Source organism: Thermobia domestica, chromosome 12, assembly GCF_964235325.1.
Source record: "Thermobia domestica chromosome 12, izTheDome1.hap1.1, whole genome shotgun sequence".
Taxonomy (NCBI): Eukaryota; Metazoa; Arthropoda; class Insecta; order Zygentoma; family Lepismatidae; genus Thermobia; species Thermobia domestica.
This window is the reverse complement of record NC_137465.1, coordinates 185,121,398-185,145,094: the sequence shown is the minus strand read 5'-3', so window position 1 is coordinate 185,145,094 and position 23,697 is coordinate 185,121,398. Positions and strand designations below refer to the sequence as shown.

Here is a 23,697-nt window from a genome sequence, read left to right as displayed (position 1 = left end):
TATGAGAATGATGAAATTCATTCAATCTTAACACACCATATACCATATGAGATTGATGAAACACACCCAATCTTAACACACTATATACCGTATCATATGGGATTGATGAAATCCATCCAATCTTAACACACCATATATCGTATGAGAATGATGAAATTCATTCAATCTTAACACACCATATACCATATGAGATTGATGAAACTCACCCAATCTTAACTTACCATGTATCATATCTGCCGTGTCGTGACAAAACGCTGTAACTTTCGCGGAGCAGTTTTGCGAAACAGAGCCGTAAAGTTTTCATCCGAAAATGTGATCTGTATCGTGTAGAACCAGTGTAATTAGGCAATAATGGTCAACCAATCAATTTTCACCAAATTTAATCACACAACATGCATTTACGTAACATTTCATGTAACCACGTGTTTCCAAAGTCAATATACACTGGTTCTACACGATACAGATCACCTTTTCGGATGAAAACTTTAAGGCTCTTTTTCGCAAGACAGCTCCGCCAAAGTTACAGCGTTTTGTCACGACACGGCAGATATGAGATTGATGAAATTCATCCAATCTTAACGCACCATTTACCGTATCATATCAGATTGATGTCACTCATCCAACTTTAACACACCAAATATCATATGAGATTGATGAAACTTATCCAATCTTAACACTATATATCATATGAGATTGATGAAACTCACCCAATCTTAACACCATGTATCATATGAGATTGATGAAACTCATCCAATCTTAACACACTATAATTCATATCAAATTGATGAAACTCAACCAATCTTAATTAATCAAACTTAGCATGGAGTAGTTCTTAACGAGCGTAGTACGCATGTGAAATACTTTTATGCAGAATATTTCAAAGTAAAAACCAAAACCGAATGTTTTGCTCTCAACTAAGAGGCAGGGGAAATAATGTTAGTTTAAATATATTAATTTCACCTGAACTTCATAAAATTACTGTGTCTAAATCTGGACTTCAACTAGAAACTAGAGAAACGTAAAGTTTTATATTAGCTTCATAGTATAGAATATACAATTATTATGATTATGTCATTTTCTTGAAGTTGAGTATCTCATTTCAGCATCGAGATTATATACTTTAAGGTTCAATGACGTCCCGCCGAGAATCGAACCCGGGATCATGTGCACTAAAGACACTCTTGTTAGCAAATAGATAGGGTAGAAGATTCCGTGTTGACCAATAGATTCACGTCTAATGTAGTCTAGGTGCTGAATGGGACGTTAAACTCTAAACTAATAACAACAGTAATAATTAATATTGAAGTTCAATTCACTAATATGTGTTGTGTCCCACTGAAAGAATTATTTTGCTCTTAAGCATGTGAATATTCTGTGTTAAGTAATGTTTATTTATGTCAGTCAACACGTGAGCTGCTATTGCGTGAAGACTTTACCCACAAGCACATTGCCTTGCCTCGTCCTTCATTAAATAACATTGTTCACACGCGCTGAAAAAGCTACAGTGTGTGTTTTTAACCTTCTAGGTCACGCATTCCACGCGCTGAGAATTCTTGGATTCACCAAAGTGCCTCTTCGCTTTTATGAAGGTCAATGGCAAAGAAAGCATTGCACTCCAACTTCCGCCATTGACATGGCTCTCTTGCCGTGACAGTGAGACAAAGACATGAAGGGGGGAGAGAAGTAGGAAACTAATTTCTCACGATATTACTCGCATTACTCAGAGTACTTGTAAAATGTACTTTCCTGAGAATTTCAGCGCTAATATAAAGCTGCTTGGTTATTACAACACACAATTCTTCTACAAAGTGTGGCGAAGGTACATCGATGCATCTAGTACCAACTATTGCTTCTTCCAAGCTCTCCTTGTCTATCTAGTAGCTAGTGCACGCAGCTTTAGTCTTTGAGATCTCGATTCCGATCCTCTGAAGTCTGATAGAAATTGCCAGAATGTCAGAAAAAGCTGAATAAGTGAAGAGAAAAAAGTTCCAGAGCACTCATCTCTGGTGTGACGGGACCTTGTTGCGATCATACACCACCATGAGTTTGTGATGAATAATATTGTGTCCATGGGTTTTATCGGTCTTTTCGTTTCCTTACACATTCTCAATTCCAGCAGTCCATTCACTTTGTGATTTATGTGCACGTACTCCTGAGCTCGATTCCCGGTGGGAGAGCATTGAAATTTAAATGCATTCCAGTGTTTCGAATTCTGTGTAACTTTACGCGAATCACTATATCACTAGCTTATGCTTTGTTTGCTAATTAGGCATATTACTTGAAAGAATAAACTGAAACTTTTGCACCCTCATGCTTCTGTTCACACCAGAAGTGACTAAATTTTTTGCCTTGCCTACTAGGTTAGCAATAACAATCACTGGTTCGAACCCTGCTTAGGACAATGGTGTTTTGCATTGTCTCTCCAAATTTCATTTTATCGTCATTTCTTTCTCACCATCTCCTCGGAGGCATGGTGGCTCATTGATAAAGCTCTTTCTTCTGGTGCGAGGGGGCTCTGGTTCGATCTAAGGTCATGTTAGTTTAAGGTAGACAACATCTGTTTGTGGGTTTTCTCGGCTTTTTCCCGTTTCTTTCCACGTTCTCATTCCACCATTTTTGATAAGCATTCACTTTGATTGTCTACTTTAACCTGAAGGGCATTATCGAAGCAAATAAAATTGAAGAAGAAAATCATTTCATCGTCTTCTTTAGCTTCAAAGGAGCCAGTGTGTTGTATTCATGTGGTCTAATGCTAAGTCTACCATATTTTTTCATGAAAATACGGGACAACTTCGATGCTCCCCCCTCCCCGAACTTTCAAACACAATCCAATAAACTGTAGCTCTGGTTATATAGTTATGTATAGTATAACATCTGCAACTATTTTTCTCTCTTCGTTTCCTGCAATTAATTGTACGAAGTGAAGATATTTACAATCCAACTACAAAAGATTCGCCTTACAAATTTACAATGATAAAAATGCTTTACAGGAAAACAATAGGCAAATAATCTCGTTTTAATATTCTTCAAACGTTTAGCAATATTTATTTATGTAGCTGTATTTGCAAAATCAAGTTTGTCAGTTTAATCTGATGAAAACTTAACTGATTTTTCTCCTTGCGTCGTGTGGAATTATTACATATTTCTGCTCCCTGGACCAAAGCACAAATCTCGGCCCTAGATTCTCAGAAAGATAATTTACGTATAATTCTTGTTAACTTACCTGATGCCTTGCTGAAGAAAAAGTTACTTATATTCCCTACGCTTGTAGATGTAGAAGCACTTGAAGCCATCTTATGTTTGCTTATTCTTAGTGTTGGAGAGTGTCCAAATTTTCACTTCGTGCAATGGAAAAAGTAGCATTGCAAAATTTGCAGGCAGCATCATAGTTCGACTTCTTTACTTTCAGAAACGGGTACTTCTTCTTCAAATTGGAAGAAATACGTGCACTTCAGTTAAGTTATTCTTGTCAATACAAAATTGGAACACTTCACTTGTAATATATCTTCAACGACAGCTTTAGCTTGTGGACTTTATCAACGATTGCAGATCTCCTTGACTGCTAACGGACAATTGCAACTCTGCGCTTCGAACCTATTGGCTTGCTTGCTATCAAATCGGAGAGGATGGTGTGACAGCTTATTTTTCATTCACTAATTACGGTATTCCCAGCCAATGTCATTTTTTTTTCACTCTTCGAATAAGCTGATATTGATAGCAGAAACGGGGCTGGATTAAAATATGGGACATTTGCCTGTCCCAACTAAATTTACGGGGCGTGGGACATTCGGCTCTAAAATCGGGACTGTATCGTTCTTTACGGGACGTATGGCAGATTTATCTAAGGCGTTAAGCTAACGATGATGAGGGGAAAGCTATGGGGGGGGGGAAAGCACTTGTAAAAACAATGGACAATTTTAGCTGTCCTTGATACTTCTGAATTCATGAACTTATCGGATTAATTCGCGTAGAGTTTAGAAGCTAGATGAATTAAGAGATAATTACGTGGAGAGAAGTAAAATACAATTTATAGTCTCAAGATCCATAGTTATGGCCTGTAGGCTAAAGGATACGGATAATTAACGGAAGTGAACGATTATGAAAGAATTGGTGGAATGAGAATGTGGAAGAAAAGGGAAAACATTCAGAAAACTAATAAATATGACGTCGTCCACCACAAGCTCAATTGGCATGAGATCGAACCAGGGACCTCTCACACTAGAAGTGAGCGCTCTAACACGGAACAATCGTGTCCTCTAAGGGAAAACACTTTTAATTAGGGTTAATAATAATAATAATAATAATAATAATAATAATAATAATAATAATAATAATAATAATAATAATAATAATAATAATAATAATAATAATAATAACTAGCCGAGGTGAATCGAATTCACAAGCTCCCGGCGTGCAAACCTGTGATACACAGGTTCTGTTGTCAAGCCGAGACGGTCTTTGGCCAAGCCTGACCACCAAATATAGGAATCTTTAGTTCCTAGCCCCGATAGGCTACTTAGCCACCGAATTTCGTTCAGATCCGGGCCAGTAGTTAACGAGAAATAAAGTACTACGCACCCACCCACACCCACACCCACCCACACACACACACACACAGAGAAAGAGAGAGAGAGAGACCAGGAATGAAGCTACAAATTCTTGCATACTTACGTCGAGAGGAGATAATAATAATAATAATAATAATAATAATAATAATAATAATAATAATAATAATAATAATAATAATAATAATAATAATAATAATAATAATATAAAGGTAGATCTGTGAAATGTAAAAACTAAAAAAAAATAGTGAACTATTGGATAACAATTTGTACGATTATTCCTTCAATTTTCCAAAATTGACAAAAAAATATATTTAAAAAATAAAATGAAATATTTCAGTTAAACGTCCCACGTTTATTCCTTTAGGCTAAGGGAGACGATGATTAAAGCAAGTGAATGATAATGGAAGAATGAATGGAAAGTAAAGTGGGAGGAAACGGTACAAAACCCTCGGACACGATGTTATTCACCAGAAACTTACTTGGGTAGTTATCGAACCAGGAACCCCACGCACCAGAGGTAAGCGCTGTACCACTTTTTTTTTTAATCGCCCCAACCTAATATTGTTCGCCATGGAAACCTCATGTACTTTCTACGTAATCTAAACACGACAGGGACACGAACACAGAAATATTGAGGACAGTTAAAATTGCGACTATGCTCTTCAGAAGGATTCACCCAATGGCTTCACCTCATAATCGTAAGCTGATGCCTCAGACGTCTCAGCTACATCCACCGGCTTTTTAAGAAATGAATTTAGCGTTCCACGTTTATCCCCGTTAGGCTAACAGAAACGATCATTAAAGCAAGCGAATGATGATGGATGATTGGTGGAATGAAAAGTAGGAGGAAACTAGAGTACCATGGGAGAAAACCCATGGACATGATGTTGTTCGCCACAAACTTACTTGGCTGGGAAACGAACCAGGGACCCCATGCACCAGAGATAAGCATTTTACCACTGAGCCACCGTGCTCCCAAAACTATATTGAATGAGAGGTGTACATATCACGTTCTGTCATGAAATAAATTTTCGTTGGAAAAATCTCTATGAGATTAAATGTCCTGAGAACTACAACACTAGCACAGGTAGTACCGCTATCACTAAACAAGGTCAAGGTGACACCCTTTTTCTTTATTGGTTACTACTGTCTTCTCCATTGTTATATTCACACACACACACGACATCATACGTAATTACCAGTTTTTAGGTATTGGATTCCACTATAAGGAAACGAATATTTAACACGTGACCTTTCTGACATCATACACGCAATTGGATAAATCACTTGACCATTGCCAAACCAAAAAAAGGGGACAAAGGGCCGCGGGTCGTATGTCACCACACTTGCTTACAGAAATATTAATTTTCAATGTGTTATTCATTCTTAAAGCATAATTAAATTGCAATGACAGGACGGAGGAATAAATTCTGCGAATTTCCTTGCCTGGGGAAGGAGTTAACAGTACTTTCGTTGTTAATCGCACACTTTTAGTACGAATAGGTTTGTTAACCAGACCATATACATTTGGGATATACAATGTCTTGATTATGATTTTCTTCGGGGTTTTGTAGTTACCTTCTACCCAGGGGCGCACGTACGCGGGGGTCCACCGGGTCCGGACTCCCTCAAAAGAAAAATCTCGACTCCGAAACTCGATATACATTTCTAGTATTACTTAATAAACTATACGGGCCGTACTCAGAAACAATTTTACGTGTGATTTGGCTAACACTAACTTTTATCGGAAGATGAAAACCACTACTTACCCTAGGGTTGTCCAAATACATTTAGGGATGCGCACGAGACAAGATTTGTGGCTGTCTCGTCTCGAAATTCTGCTGTAAAAGTGGTCTCGATTCGAAAAATATATATTTCTCTGTTGGAAGAGCCGTGTCTTGACTCGAATTTTGTCAGAAAAATCCTGTCTCGACTCGTCTCGTGCACATCCCTAAATACATTATGAGAAAAAAGACGGGACAAAAATGTATCTCTTCATTATTTTTCCAGTAATTTGTTTGAACACCCATGTGGGAAAATTGTGACCTGCAACTGTGGATAACGTAATCAGTTGTCGATAATATCATCAAAATGTTCTTCAACACGAAGATTATAATCATGAGTTAGTAAAATCCTTAGTACGACGATAATCATACATAAAAGTGTTTCTGAATATAGCCCTTCTTGTTTGAAGATCATCTGTACTCTTTCTTTTCTTATAAAAATATAGCTTGTTTTATATTTTTTGAATGTAGATCAAATTACTTAAAAATTGCTTGTCGTTGTTTCAGGTGTAGAATAATAGCAACCCGATACTAAATAGAAATACTTTTATGGTATTGGACCCTCGAAATTTCGGACTCATCCCAAAAAATAAAAGTTCCTTGGTGCGCGCCTACTCCTCCCTTTTTACTTCTGTATACAGGGTGTTTCAAAACAACACCGACAACATTTGGAAGGTGATTCCTGACACCAAGATAAGTCAAAATGTGTAGACCAACCTGGGTGCACAAATGCTTCCGTTCGTAGTTATAGGCTACCGAAAACATGAAAAAATGAAGTTTAAGGGTCCATAGCTCAGAAACTATGGGACCTACCATAGTAGGGTAAAGACTTCACTTAGAAACTAATATGTGCCCTATCAAAAAAATCCATATTTGAGAATCCTAAGGTACCCACACAACAATTTTTATAGAGGGGGTTTTGCTACGGGCGTATAATTTGAAATACTCACAGACTATCTTTATAAAAAATATTGCGAAAGTACCGCAGGATTCTGAAACATGGATGTTTGGAAAGGGCACGTACTGGTTCCTAAGTGAAGTCTTGACCGGACTACAGTAGGTCAAATACTTTTGGAGCTATAGATCTTTGAAGTTCATTTTTGCATGTTTTCGACAGCCTATAACTGCGAAAGGAAGCATTTGTGCACCCAGATTGGTCTATAGTTTTTGTCTTATCTTAGTGTCAGGAATTACCTCCCAAACGTTGTCGGTGTTGTTTTGGAAACTCTGTGTATAACTTATCATTTAATATCCCTACTCTCTAGTTGAGTTTTAAGAGGCTTGTTTTATTAACTAAATCTCTTTCACATACTTATACCCTGTCTGTTCGTGTGGGAAACAAACAAACAAAAAACTCTCTAGAACTATTTGATGTATCACAATCGTTTTGAGTTATGACGTATATCAAAAGTTTGTAGTCGAGCTCATAGAGATAATTCATCCACTTAATCCCAAAATATGAATAATCAAAAGCCGTTTCCCTTGTATTAGGCTATTCAGTATATTATATCTCAATCAGTGGTTCTCCACCATTTCGAGCCTAGTGCCCCCTTGGTTGAATGTGATTGTTCTGAACACACTCCGTCGTCTTAACGCAATCCACCCAAGCACATGACTAAACGCAAGACTTGTACGAAGTAGAAGAAAAGGCTTCGATTCTTCAAATCAGCCTTGAAAAATCAACATTTTTGTAAAAACAAAAAGTCTGAACGTTTGCTAATTTGTAAAATGCATAATGGATTTCGTCCAATAATAAGAAAAAAAGTCTAACAGCTCAAAATCTCAAATGCCTTCTAAATAATCTATCACCGCCCCAACCGCCCTATTTTGTTTCAGTGTCTCTTTGGAAACGAGAACGTTCCGTGTGGAGCGTTAACATCCATATTGAGAATCACTGATCTAAATGACCCGTTTGAAGTAGGTAACCCAACTGTATTTAAAAGATTGGTTGCATACCACATAAACCAAACACATTCACGTGGTGTACACATGACATGGCTATTTATTAATGCCGGTGGCAATAACCGTATGGTGTCCGTTGTTCGGCTTTGAATTATGAGGCGAATCAATTGTAGTTAGACTCCTTCTGAAAAGCATGGTTAGGTTTTCAATTGTCCTCAATATTTCTGTGTTTGTGACCCAGTCAAATTTGATTTCGTAGAATTGAACAAAGGTGATCAAAGAGATCAGTGTAGCAAGTTGGCACAATTAAAAAATATAATAAAATAAGTGGTTAACTGCACGCTTCTAAACAGTGCTAGGACACTTTACATTACCTAATGCCTCTTTACAATGGTAAATAGAAACTACGCAAAGAATGTTCAAAATATACTTGAACTTTTGATGTGTCTAATGTGTATACTATAGGAGCAGGAACTACTTTTAAATTGTGTTAAGACACTTTATATAGATTACAATTTACACATGCAAGTCGTTTCTATCCGTATACTCATTGGACACATTAAAAAAGTTCAACCACTGTTTGAACATCCTTAGGAAAGGTCCTATTAATCTCTGTTAGGACACATTTTAGACAGTTTTTGCTCATTTTAGGGCATTTTTGAACATTAAGCAATGACCATAATCAGTTTCTGGAAATGTCCAAACACCTTATTTATTTATTTATTTTTAGTGTCTAAAGTGAATGAACCACACTACAGTAAATTTCACAACATTAAGTATTTTACTACCGAAGAAACTGCGGGAAAAACAAAGGAAAAGAAATCAAATGTGATCACTATCTTTTTTTCTTACCCTGTTGATTTTCAATTGTTGTTTATTCTATTTTGTAATATAAGATATCGTTGTTTCACATTTAATTACATATATAATAAACACTTGTTTTTTAGCATTGGAATATTTCTAAGAAGATAAAGGCTAAAATTTAAGCTAGAAAGGTTTATTTTAATGAATATTTTCAAATTCAGAAATAATGCAATATCTGTGATAAGGAGCAAGAAACTCCTTCCTCCTATACAACTCATTGTACGATCAGGTAACAGATGACGTGTGTTGGAAATGAAAATATATTTGCTTTTAATTGTACGAACCAGGCCCGTAAATACTCACAGAAAGTTGTATTCGACCGCTTTCAGCATCCATAAAACTTTCAGTCTGGATAATATATGTATAAACGTAAACGGAAATCAAGTCAGCCCCAAAACAATGTTCTGCCTACGGGCCTGGTACGAGGTGTAGGAGACTTTTTTAATGTAATTTAGAGGTGAAAGAAATATTAACAAGAAATATTTAATGATACTCAAAGTAATTTACCTGTAGCTTTTCTTTATTTTATTTACTTCACAGAACGAAGCAAAATGAAGAAGATGATGATGCCAATGATGATAGGTGCAATGATGAAAGGTGGTACGATCATGGCTTTAGCAATTGGCAAACTGTTCCTCCTCGCTGGTAAGGCTCTGCTGGTTGCTAAGATGGCCTTCCTCCTGGCGTCTGTCATCGGAATTAAGAAGCTCTTCGGTGGACACAGCAGCGAGACCACCTACGAGATTGTGAAACCAACAGGTCACGGTGGTGGTGGTGGTGGTGGTGGATTTGGCGGAGATAGTTACGGTGGAGACGGTCACGGTTATAGGAGAAGTTTCTATAAAAAGGTTCCTAATTCTCATGTCCTGGTATACAAAGCACATGTCCCTAATTAACAAAGCTTACAGCACTGGTAAAAAAATAAGCATTCCAGTTTTTTCATAACTTGGTCCTTAGAAACTTATCTCTTTGATGTCATAAGCTCGAAGTGAGAACTGAGCTATGTACAGTTAATAAGGATTTTTGATCGCTGCCATAAATTAAAGCAGATACAACAATATAACTATTTTTTGTACTTGTATCTTCCGTATACATGATAAATTCTGAAGCAAAATTGGTCACAATTTGAGGAGAAAAAGGAACCGAAAATTACCAAAACACCAATAACGTTCAAGATAAAAGTGAAGCGATATATAACGTTCATAATATCAAGTTTAATATTTTTCTTAAGTGACAAAAACTTGCTATACCTTCTAAAAGACTAGACAACAAGACAAATCTACCTCACTGAAGAAGACTGCACAGTATCTGCCCATTTATCGACTTAAGTACGTTTAAGGATTAACGTTAATGGACGATCTTATATATTTAACAGAGGCTTTACATTGACAAGAGACTGATGACTGGAGAGACATCTAACGTCTAAAAAGATATTTGTAGACAAACTACAGAGGACAATAACATAAGACAACAGTAGGTCAATAACATATGTTTCTCTTTCTTCGTGTTCCGTAACTAGTAGATGTCAAATACAATCAAAGATGTTTAATGAGTGTTCGCTGTTAGTTACTAATTGCATTTCTCTTGCTATTGTAATCTCCCGTAAATTGTGGTGAATGAGTAAACATCATTAAGTGTTAGTTTCATTACTTTAGAATATCTGTTTCTATATAAATAAACTAGTTGCTATTTCCTAAAATCAAAAGGCTGTGAATATATTATTACCATTAACAGACATTTTTATTCAAAATGTGTTTGTGCTGATCTGATTAAAATAAGCTCATTAAGGCAGAACCAAAAATGAATGGAATAGTAACAAGGAAATGTAACCTTATATTTTGTAAATTATATTAAAAATCAAAAAGGTTTTCAAAATGTAATGTATAAAAATCAAAAAGGTAATGTATAAATAAACTGAAAGTATTTTCAATGTGTATTTTAGAACGATTATAAATTTATCTCATGATATACTTTAAGCATACAACAAAATTAATGAACTTAGATGCTTAATTGATGTTAAACACCATAATATATTTTCTTATCGAAATTACAAGAACTTGTATAATTGACTTCAGAAAGTATTATTTTAATAAACGTAATACTGCTCTAGTAACTTAAATAACTGAAAGGAATAAAAAATAAATTTGATAACTGATATATAGTTTATTGTGATAACTAATAACAAAGTAACATAATTATAAGAATCTTATCTAGAATTAATATAGCAGATTAAAGTTAACTATTGAAGTCTATAGATAAATGTTTTCCATCTCATTAAGCTGTTCTGAATATTGAACATTTTTTTTTAATTTGGCTACGCTAACGTAATTTAATAGGAAATTCAAAATTGCAATCAATAAAATATCGTACTCGTCTTCTGTATACTTGACCACGTTTTGATTGGACGTTATTAATCAACGCTCATAAAGTTAGCAGTTAGATGAGTTATTTAATAATTATTTGACTTAAAATTAGTAGTCAACTCGATAAAAACTATTTTACTACACATGCTTTCTATGGTCCATAATAAGATAATACACTTTTGTTCAGTCACAACTAAATTTAAATCATGAAACTGAATATTATAGATAACTTTTTCGTCTTATTTTGTGTTATTAACCAATACAATTCTTTTGAAATGCTCACTTAGTTTCTAAATTTCAGCTTACCAAAAATATAGCGTAATCTCTTCCAAAAGAAATTATTCTATATCAATTTCCAACCATAAATAATTTACTATATTATCATTTTCTATATTTGTCTATATTAGTTATAGGCTAAGATTACAAATATTAAAAACTGATAAAGAACTTAAGAATTATTATGAACTGAAATAAATAATTTTCTATACTACAGAAAATAATAAGATTGGATGATTTTGAATTTTTAATTTACCATATTGAAATTGATTGTCTATACTATGAATGCTGAATAATTCTAATTTATTCTCAAGTAGTTGATCGAATTTCGAAGTAGAGAAATTTATAGAGAACTTATAAATTTAAGGACCAGTAATTAGACAATATTTTCACAATATTTGCTTATTGATCAGAATATGAGTTTATTAATTTTTTAAATCAATATTCATTATAAACTGAGAAATTAAAGATCATATGAATACCAACCACATACAAATTTGCTGTTCAAGCAAACTGAATAACTTAATGATTCACAACAACACAAAGATAGTATGTAGTCTTCCGAATATTTTGTTTGTAAGTTTCTGTCAAGATTCGATGGTAATAAAGTCAAATTATGTTATTTTCTGTCATAGCAGTGATGGTTAATTCACAAACATACTAATTTAGGCTGCCTGAATATTAGTTGCAAATAAGGAAATCTTCAATAGAGCTGCTTATGAGTAACTTACATTAAATCTCTACATTTGCCGATGATAACCTCTGCGTCTTCTGTGAATTATATAATTTTGAGTCCAACCTCATACATTGAAAATCATTAAAGTGTTTCTAACTGAAACATATAATAACATATAATAACTGTTATTGGATGTATGAGAAGTATTTCTTTCATTGGTATTAAATTTATATATATTTGTTAAAATTCCCTTATCATATTTATGTTTTACTATGTAACTACTGTTTGACCTCGACATTATAGGAAGTTTTGGTGTGCACTACATTCTAGACTTGTTGCAGAATTAGTACAACTTAAAGACAAAAATTACATTAAGAATTACAGATTTGACAAATTAACGATAAATTTGTATAAGTATACAAAATGACACTACAACAAAAATGAAATGTGTATTGACTTCGTAAGACACTTAAAGAATGACGTGATATATTTTACATGACTGTTTATTATGGTAATATAATTTTATTCTTATCTCTGATTTTTAACATAAATCTAAAATACTAAACGCCAATCACATGGCATTTTAAAGAGATTGCTTACACTGATGCAACTATGTATAAATGGGCATTACGAACAAACTTCACTTAACACAAACGTTTTATTCTCATTGTACCTAGGTATCTTAATCTCACGCTACTCAATTTACCCGTAATCTTTCACTACCCTATATGTCTTACTCTCAATCTCACTTAATCTCACACTACTCACTTCACCCAAAATTTGTTACTAACCTATGGTTTTCATTCTCAACTTCACTTAATCTTACGTTATTCTCTGCACCCAAAACCAGTTACTGTCCTATGTTTTCATTTTCAACCTCACTTAATATCACACTGCTCACTGCGCACTGTTACAAATCTTTACTAACCTATGGTTTTCGTTCTCAACTTCACTTAATCTCATGTTACTCACTTCATCCCAAACCAGCTAATATCTTACGTTTTCATTTGCAACCTCACTTAATCCCACACTGCTCACTGCACCCCGAATCTGTTAGTAATCTATGTTTTTCATTCTCAGCATCACTTAATCTCACGCTATTCATTGCACCCCAAACCAGTTACTATCCTATGTTCTCAATTTTAACCTCACTTAATCTCATACTGCTTACTGCACCCCAAATCTATTAGTAACCTATGTTTTTCATTCTCAGCATCACTTAATCTCCGCTACTCACTACACCCCAAACTAGTTATTATCCTATGTTTTCATTCTCAATCTCACTTAATCTCACACTACTTACTGCAACCCAAAGGTATAACTAGCCTATAGTTTTTATTCGCAACCTCACTTAATTTCATGCTACTCACTGCACTTCAAACCTGTTAATTCTATATCTTAATTCTCAACCTCACTTAATATTGTAACCCTTTAATCTAAGTCAACCTTAGCGTAACCCCTTCTCGTGCTCCATGAAGTTTACTTATCTTCATATATTTTAACCTTCCTCAACAGAACTGGATATTTTAATAAACTTAATTGGGACGTGAATGGAACGGCATTTTCTTGCTTCGTGAACACTTCTTTCATTTGATTATATTTTTGTACAGTTAGGGTGACCATTTTGTTTCAAATTGCAATTTGTTCTTTAATAAGCTACAGCTGTCACATTAATAACGTGTTATACAATAAATGATTACATAGCTTTGAAGGTCATTCCACCAAACACGATGACAGTTCGAAATTTTGGTAGAACAGTTTTCCCCACTCTCACCAGTAATGTCCATAATCCGAATCGAGGTGAATTAATTTTATTTATTCATTCATTTCTTTTTCTTTTTTAAATTTTACATTTGTTAAAAGCAATATATCGAAAGATGTTATAAATCTAGAGGCAGCAAGAAATGAAATTTAAATCTGATCATAAGTATGGTGTATAAATCATAAGGATAAGTTAAATAATTATTTTTATCTTGTATTTATTTCTAAATTCTTGGATAGAAGTAATGAAATAACTATTAATTATACTGAATTATTTATTTTCTAAATACAATGAAATGAAACTTCTTTTTCCTCTTTTTGATTGATTGGAATGACAGTGATCTCAGTTTAGAGTAGAATTCAAATAGGCTTGACTACTGTACGGTATTTTTTGTCAGACATAACTATATATTTCTAGGTTTAAATTACAATTATTTTTCACCTGTTTTCAAGATTATGAGCAAATGCTGATATTTTTTTCATAGTTGGCAAACCTAAATCCAAGACGTGATATCAAATATCATACTAACACAAAAATAAGTAGTGATTAAGAACTGTGGCTTTATTAGGAATAAAGGAGATAAACAAAGATAACTGTATCATAAGGGTATGCAGAAGTATAGCTGGAAATAAATGTAAATTATGAGAAATATTATTGTTATTATATGTCACACCACTAGCACGATTGTCAACTCTACTGTATTATAAGGGAATTTCTATAATTGACACAAGATTTAAACTCTCTTGCATTCCCCGATCTGGGAGATCTTTTTGTTTTAATCTGGGAGTTCGTTTCTCCTGTGTTAAAAATAGATAGCAAAATGTTATTTAAATGTGCCTCTTTTTTTAGAACAAAATATTTGCTTACTTTTAGCATATTAAGGTAAATTTTAATGTTAAATCACTGTTCTTGCACCACTAAAAAATCCAAAGTTTACTAATTTTATGACTATAAATAAAGATGTAATCTTTCTTATGTTTAAATGGAAACCACTATAATCTACGATCATTTTGCAGTTGTTTACTGTATTAAAATCTTGTAAAATCTATGCTTTTTCATTCATTCATAATAGCCGTAAGATCGTAACAAAATCTACCTTAATTTTACAATGTAAAGTTGGCAACCCTAGCCATAGACATTTAACCAAATGGTAGGTGTGGATAAAACACGTATTCTTCTTGTTTCTCTATTGAAGAGAATTTGTAATTAAATTAAAGCGTTTATTATACTTCTACGTTTATACCTTATGATTTCAATTGTTATTACTTAAGTTTTAATATAGTTCAAATTATTAAATGTTTAATCTATGACCTAAATCAGAGACTGGTAAATTAAAAGAAATAATATATTTTATTTTATAATACATTGAAAACAAGGAAATTTCAAGACAATGCTATTACGTCTCTGCTTAGATATAGTATTATCAACATCATTTAATGTATTTGACTTAAGATTGATGGTTCTCAACCTTGTTTACGTGGCGCTCCTTTCTAAACCCTGCACACTTCATGCCCCTCTCCTTGCCGCTAGTTTTTTGCTCATTTTAGATTTCAGATGTAGAATTGAATTCTCAGATCTTCAATAATAATAATAATAATAATAATAATAATAATAATAATAATAATAATAATAATAATAATAATAATAATAATAATAATAATAATAATAATAATAATAATAATTTTTCAGGTAGACTTTTGCATACCCTTATAGTACAGTTATCTTTGTTTATCTCCTTTGTTCTTAATAAAGCCACAGTTCCTAATCACTACTTATTTTTGTATTAGTATGATATTTGATATCACGTCTCTTTGTTAGAATATTCGTAATATTTGTAAGTACGAATATGGTTTATTTCTGTCAATAGCTTGCGTACACTTTGCTCGCTCTTCAAGCCCCCGAGGTTTACCTCATCTTATTCAACCTGAAACTTTCGCTTCTCACCTTCTACCAACCTCATAATACCTCAACGTTACGCACTCAACCTAAACTCACTCCGCTATTTAATTATTTAACCTTAACGTAACGACATTGACTGACAAGACACTAAGATAGTTAAATTATGATAGGGACTATAAATGACTTCGGACCTCATTAAAAACCAGCTTTTATGAAGGTATACATCCACGAACACAACAAAAACGATAACACTATATTCTAATAACTTTTTGGGATTTTACTTATAGAGAAAGAATGCAATTTTTATTAATCAAAGAACGAATATTGTGTATAATTTGTAGTAGTCTAAACTTCGTTGAACACTTGCGAGCGTAATCTGGTACTGTAACACAGAATAGCAAATACCATAAAAATATTAATTAAGAATGTTTTATTTTTATTTTATATTATTTTATTTTTATATCTTTACATATTATATATGTATAAAGTAGAGGTTAACTCAATATATTTAGACATAAAATTAATGACGAATTACTAATTTAACGCAATGTGCGCATTTCTAAACATTCCTTATTGGCGTTCAGCGCCAATTTTTGGTTTCAGTAATCAACTTTCAGTTTTATTTGAATGATTTGAGTTTACTGATTTCTCTACAAATCCATTTAAATGAATCTTATTTCTAGAAAATTAAATTTTGTTATTATATTATGGTAATGCTTAATAATAAAATTTAAATAATGATAAATTTTATATATAATGCATGTTTGTTTGGAAAATCAAGAAAAAATATCTAGATTTGAACAAAGAAACCAGTAATTGTCATAACATTAAAATTCAACTCTGTTTCAAATAAAATGGAAAATAAATTCTGATTATAAATCAATGGGGGAAATAACAAAGGTAGTCAACGCCGTTGAGGATACAAGTGCAAGTTGAGGATTCAAAATATTCAAACACTAAACCAAATTTAAGATAACAATTCTAACATTAACCATATTTAATGTGAACAAAGTGTTAAATTGAAGTATAAAAAATATTATTACATGTAAACATAATAAAATTATTTATCAACGTAGATTAGCATCCAATTAAATAATACATGTACATTATTATTGGTTACCTCTTCATACTGATGATTAGAAAAATTATATGCTCTCTGTGATAGTAAAGTAAGTGTAAAAAAAGATAATTTATTGTATTTATACAATATTATAAATATATGTAGTTACCCATAATTATATAGTCCGTATTTTATGTTAAAATTATGTAACTTATTATAAATCTTAGGTCTATATAAAACGAAAGCTTTGTATTGTTTACAATTAATAGTTCGGAACATTCGGGTCTAATTTATGATAGCAATACTATATTGACAGTATTTATTTATGGTATAATTTATTATATTTATCTATAATGTCTAAAACTAACATATAGATTTATGAATTCATATTATAGCGTGCTGGACCAAATATTTACTTTTTAATTTTAAAATGTCTTGAAAACTAACTTTGTCTTGTGCCATTTCGTCTTTTCAAACCAACAGACATAACTTAAGCATAATCTTCGTAATATATCAGATCTATTAGCTCTCATATTAAAAGTAAAATTCTATTTTTTTACCACCAGATACGATAATTAGATGTTTATTTATTATATATCTTGTATATTACCCATTAACACTTAAAACGTATAAACATAAAAGCGTCACTTACGGAAAATTATTTTTTTCTATCTTAGGAAATATTCATACTCGTTTCGTAGAAGTATTATCTTTTACATATCCAGGTTAATATAGTAATATTAAATTTCAATAAAAATTTTAAAAATTTTGAAAATAAAATAGTAGTTTATATCTATATTAAAATTGCATGAAATAGGCTATATAATACGTCCAAAACTAATAGTTTTCTATCAAAATTATTCCCAACATACTCTTTCAGTAATAGTAATGAAGTTTTCAATTTCCCAAACTTATGTCATACGTTCTTTGAAAAGATATTTCCTTAAATCTTTAAATCTTTCCATAAGACAGACTTTATAGGGTTTCCAAAACGAGAAAATGCAATAATCGTAACGAGACAAAACTATATGTTAGTTTTTAAAATATATTACATATTGTTAGTATTGAGTGTTTATAATAAAAATATTATTAGAAATATATTACAGTTATTATGTATTATTGTTGCGATATTGGATATTTGGATACGTGGCGGAAAATTGTAATTTTTAATTACTGGAAAGGTACATTCGAATTCGGATGGGATATTATGGTATATATACATATCATATGTATTTAATTATTTAAAGTTGTACGTTACATACAAGTTGTGTAGTTTCAGGTAATGTTACTTATTTATTATGTTAATGCCAACGTTATTTATTGTGTTAGTTGTTAGTGTGTATTTATATATCCTAGAAAATCTGCAAATTCTTGAAAACTGTTGAGTTTGTTTATTTTTCTCTTACAATTTAATTTTTATCTTTTGTTTAGTTAGCTATTAAGAAAATCTAATTTGCTTATCTCTCTTAATATTATTCAAATTAAATTAAACATTGTTTCTCCATAGGCCTCAATTTAAAACATAATGTAAATAGTGTTGTCAACAATTAGTATCCAAAGGAAGATCTTTAATAGTGATATTTTTCACACTTTACAAAAGAACATATTATCTGTTGTGATTATCTGATCGTATCTTCTCTTCAAATATCTAAGTGGATATCGAGTTATTTGCTTGCATCATTATTGGTTGATCGTCTTTTCAAAAATATCATCATATTTTAGAGAAAAACGATATAAAATATTTAAAAAAGAAATCGGTAAGTGCTTTTCTTAGACCATTCAAATAAAGATGTCTATATTATCAGATTTAATTTTGAAGTTAAATTTTTATATCCATTTCAGAAAAAAATGATACAGGAAAAATATGTTATTGTTAAATAATTATATGCATAGAAAAGGTACGTGAGTACACGAACTTCTAATCTAGTAGAGTAGTAAAACTGTAATGGATAAAGTACTATTACGTGAAATACTATTGGGATAAATTCAACCTATTTTTTAGGATATGTTTGTTTTAATTTCTGAATATTTTTAATTTCTTTCTCATGCTTGATATCAAATTATAGATGCACTTCCTAATGCTGGAATATTGCGTAACTATAATATGAAGATTGCAACGATCTGTAACAATGTAAGCAATATATACGAGAAATGAAAGAAATCGATGTACGATTGGATAATCAAAATCAAAATATAGCTAAGTAATTGTTACAATTAAATTTGACATTTCAGTTGAATTGAAAGTTGGATAATTAGAGCTGGCTATCTCTCGTGAAATATTTAGTTAACATTATGTCATGTATTGTGTTCTGAAATACCTGTCATTACTAAAAGTCCGCTTGTGTTCAGAAACATTTATTGTCAAAATTTCAGTGTTACAATTCCAAATTTTGTTAATACCGCTGAATGAAGGTTATCCAATTGTGATATTTATACTCGCTCTACCCTTCATAAAAGTCTTCATTGTAACTTCTCTGGCTCACAATCCTTCAATTATTAATAAATTTCATAATCATCATTTGGTTTAGTTTTGCTTTTAAAAATAATGCTATCGCATGTGTAATATTGCTACTTTACAATTAGGTAACTATTAATTAATATATGAATTACTTTATGTTTTATTTAGCAATCCTTTGTTGTCACGAAACACATTGTAAAGGTAGTTAATCATAATTTCATTTCTCGTATAATTTTCTTACCTACACGTAACCCAGAGGACCTTGAACGTCGAATGGAAGTCAGTCCTGGGATATCGGAATGTCCACAGGAAGTCCCGTTTTTGATGGTGTACGTCCCGTGCACATTATATCAAAATCTGGATGTCCATTTGTGTCCCGGAAAGGAGGACTTCCTAAAGGAGTCCTGTGGGATATTTCTACGTTCTTTGCTGAATAATCATAAGACAACTTTTGGATATTCAAATACTGTTCAGTAAGTGGGACATCCCATTCCCATTCAAAGAATATCCCGTAGATATTTCCAGTATCCTTAAAGCTTCCATTACGATCCTGAATATCCGAGGACATATATGGGACATGTGTGAGGTTCAAGGTACGTATCGTTCCATATGGTTAAAGATCAAAGAAGTTTTGCTTTAACAGCAAATTTATTTCAGCAAAATGTTAGTTCCATGATATGTATTTTCAACCTTTCCAGTTGAAAGTAGTTTTCTAAAACAATAAACTATTAAAACTAGTGATTATTTGAGATAAATGAACAAAATATGCTATTTGTGTCTACAGTTTTAGTAGTAGAGGTATATAATAAAATATACACAATATAAACAATTTCTGATAATATATAGATCTACAGTAATTTATTTATTATATATCAATGACTTTGGTTAGGTTTCGATATTTCAGTACAAACATAGACTATATTTAGTAATAAGTAGTACAAAATATTTTTTCAATAACTACACTGAAAAGTATTTATTTTTACCAAATGTATAATATTTATTTATGTTAATTATTGTATTTATTTAATTTAATAAATAAACAATATAATAAAATAAACGTTGTGTACTTTATTTGCTTTATAGCATAGTCTACACCATAAAGTAATAATATAGTATAATAGGTTTCAGCTGCTCTTCCCGCTGAAACTGTTGAGATTGTGGTGCCGCCACTCAAGGAAGTTGGGTACTACGAACTACTAAAAGCAAGAACGAATCAAATCACTCAGAGAGCGTGAATCTAATAGAATTAGCCAATGATACACTTAGCTACTGCCAGTAGCAGACGATGCAGTTAGTTACAACTCTAGCCGGTAGTGTCGCAGTCACTTTTGTTGCATTGTGGGAACGATTTGGATTTCCATTAGGAATATAGGGAGTGGTTCATCAGGGTAATCAGTGGTCTACACAGTGCAAACGTGGGACCTTAACTGTTAGCAATAACTTTGGAGAATATTGAGTAAAAAGAAGTAATGTGGTTGAATTAGTCTCTCTTAAGGTTAGTGTAAAGGGGCAAGTTTTGCCGATAGATGTCGCTACAGTCTTCGTACCTCTCCCATGTATTTTTCACCTTTCACGAAAATTTACAATTTCTCTTACAAATTTCAATCTAGAGACTTCAAATTTTTAGAGAAGGTACTTCATAACCTACTAAAGGGAACAATCCGTGCCGATTTTTTATTTAGAATTTTCATCACTGTTGAAACAGTTCCATTGTTAAAGGTTTGGGTATCCATTTGAACAATCATTTCAACAATGAAGAAAATTCTAAATAAAAAATCGGCACGGATTGTTCTCTTTAATTTGGTTATGAAGTTCCTTTTCTAAAAATTTGAAGTCTCTAGGTTGAAATTTGTAAGAGAAATTGTAAATTTTTGTGAAAGGTAAAAAATATATGGCAGAGGTACGAAGACTGTAGTCCCATCTATCGGCAATACTTGTCCCTTTACACTAACCTTAAAAAGTATAAAATGAAAAATCTATTCACTCCTCAAGCCGAAACTTAAATATCCATCAGCTGCTGCGAGAGGCAGTAATTTTAAATAACCAAAACAGCAATTTTCGCATAATGTCACAAAATTGAACATAATTTCATATGTAAGAAGTAGGAAAATCAACAGTTGGCAGTACGTTTCAGTCTATTCTTGAGCGACATGCGTTTTCGATCATGTGGGAAAACAACAGATGGCAGAATATGCATAATTTCGTCACTATTACACGGGACGTATACGTTTACGTCGAACTAGCTCTAGATGTATTATGAGAATCGGTACATGTGTACGTCGAACCGGTTTGAGCGGTTAAGTGTTCCAATAGATACTTCGTATTTCCTTGTCTATTACATTATGGTAAAATAATGAATAGACCTACATTGTGCACTTAATTTTAAAAAAATCTTTTGAATAAGTTTTCCTGCTTAGATTCCAAACTATGTTGTCCGCAAGTATGGGAAGTATTATAGGGCGGCTATGTACATCCCTCTGTTGGCAGATATCATAGCGAAAATGGTGTGAGATGGGAAGAATAAATTTATCAATATGGACTCAGAGTCCCAAAAATAGCTTCCATCTTTGTCGTTGTCCCCCTATTCCAACCGGAAGTGATATAAATATACCGTTTCCGTTTTCAGTGTTAATTCCAATGAAACGAAAACAATAAAAGATAGCGAAAAACAGTTTTCTTAGTATGAATTCAGCGTCTGAAAAATAGGCAGACATATTCTTTCGCCTTCATTACCACTAACATCGGAAGTGCTTGAATAAATTGCAAATTTTGGTTTCGATATTGTACTATCCAACACATGGCTCTGTTTACAAAAAATCAATACATGATTGTATTTATAAATAACAGTACGTGCGTCCTACTATAAACTACTAAGAACACCAGTGACATCACTACTCATTTGACGAAGAAAGATCATGAGCGCTACCGCCACACTAGAGTAGCTATAAAAGCAAGAGGGCCTCCATATCTGACATCAGTCTTTGACTGGTCCACTCCACTCTCTCAGCTTGCTTGGAGCTTTGAGAGCTGCCTAACCCAAAGCCTTTAGCTTGCATGGAGCTCTAGGCTTCCTATCCTGTCCACTTAGTTTGTTTGAAACTCTGTAAGATTCCTAACCTCAACCAACTAGCTTGCTTGGAGCTCTGTGGTCTTCTAACCTCTCTCTGCTTGCGTGGAGCATTAAGATATCTATATCCACCTAATTTCTGTTTGCTTGGAACTCTGTGGGAATCCTTCCCTAGGCTGCCTGGGCCTTGGGACCTATTTATCCTTGTTATTAGAGAAATTTATAGTTTTTATAGTGATACTGTATTATACTATTTACAACAGGAAATTTTGTAATACAATTGGTAGTGGAAGAAAACAATTCCCGTAAGTGTGATTTGCTCTACCACCTACATAAGCGAAACTTTACAATATATTGGCCCACATAGAACAAAAGCGGTAGTAAATATTGAAAAATGGTTTCGTGATATTAACACGACGTAGGGTTCTAGAAATTGATTAAAAGTCGCTTCTAATCGTTATATTTTAGCCTGGGGTGATAGAAATCTATCATTTCGGGTTCGATAATGATCGGTATCACAGTACATATGAATTTTCTGTGCCATTAACAGATTCAGTATAAGATCTAATGTCTATATTGAAACCAGAAATAGAAATCTACTACCATTTCCGGTTTCAACATTGATCTTGATAGAGCCATGACGGTAACGTAGAGCAACAAACGGGACTTTCATGTGAATTTAATGACACGTAAATAACTGAATCTCATGAAAGCAAAAATGATAAAACTGTGTTGGCTCCAGTCTGTGTTGGCTCTATCAGTGGCTCAGTGGTACAGCGTTCACCTCCGTTGCTTGGGGTCCCTGGTTCGATCCCAGCTCGCGCATTGTGTGGACTTTCTGGTGAATAAACACCGTGTTCGTGGGTTTTCCCGGGGTTCTCCCGTTTCCTCCCACTTTCTTCATTCCACCATTTCATTCATCTCTCATCATCACCGTTTCCTTTAGCCTACCTGGGATAATCGTGGGACGTAAAACTTAAAGATTTCATTTCCTTTTTTTCCAACTCAACTCAAGTTC

The 23,697-nt window shown here is 32.9% G+C and overlaps 1 protein-coding gene across 1 annotated transcript in view; it reads left to right on the top strand.

Moving 5' to 3' along the window:
- LOC145666892 (uncharacterized) overlaps nucleotides 1-20,593 on the top strand; it is a 39,713-nt gene extending 19,120 nt beyond the window's left edge. Inside the window, exon 2 of the mRNA XM_081734476.1 lies at nucleotides 9,659-20,593. Within this exon, the coding sequence (XP_081590602.1) occupies nucleotides 9,659-10,014 (356 nt within the window). The 3' untranslated portion in view covers nucleotides 10,015-20,593. The remainder of the gene's footprint in view (nucleotides 1-9,658) is intronic.
- Nucleotides 20,594-23,697: the final 3,104 nt, after the last annotated feature.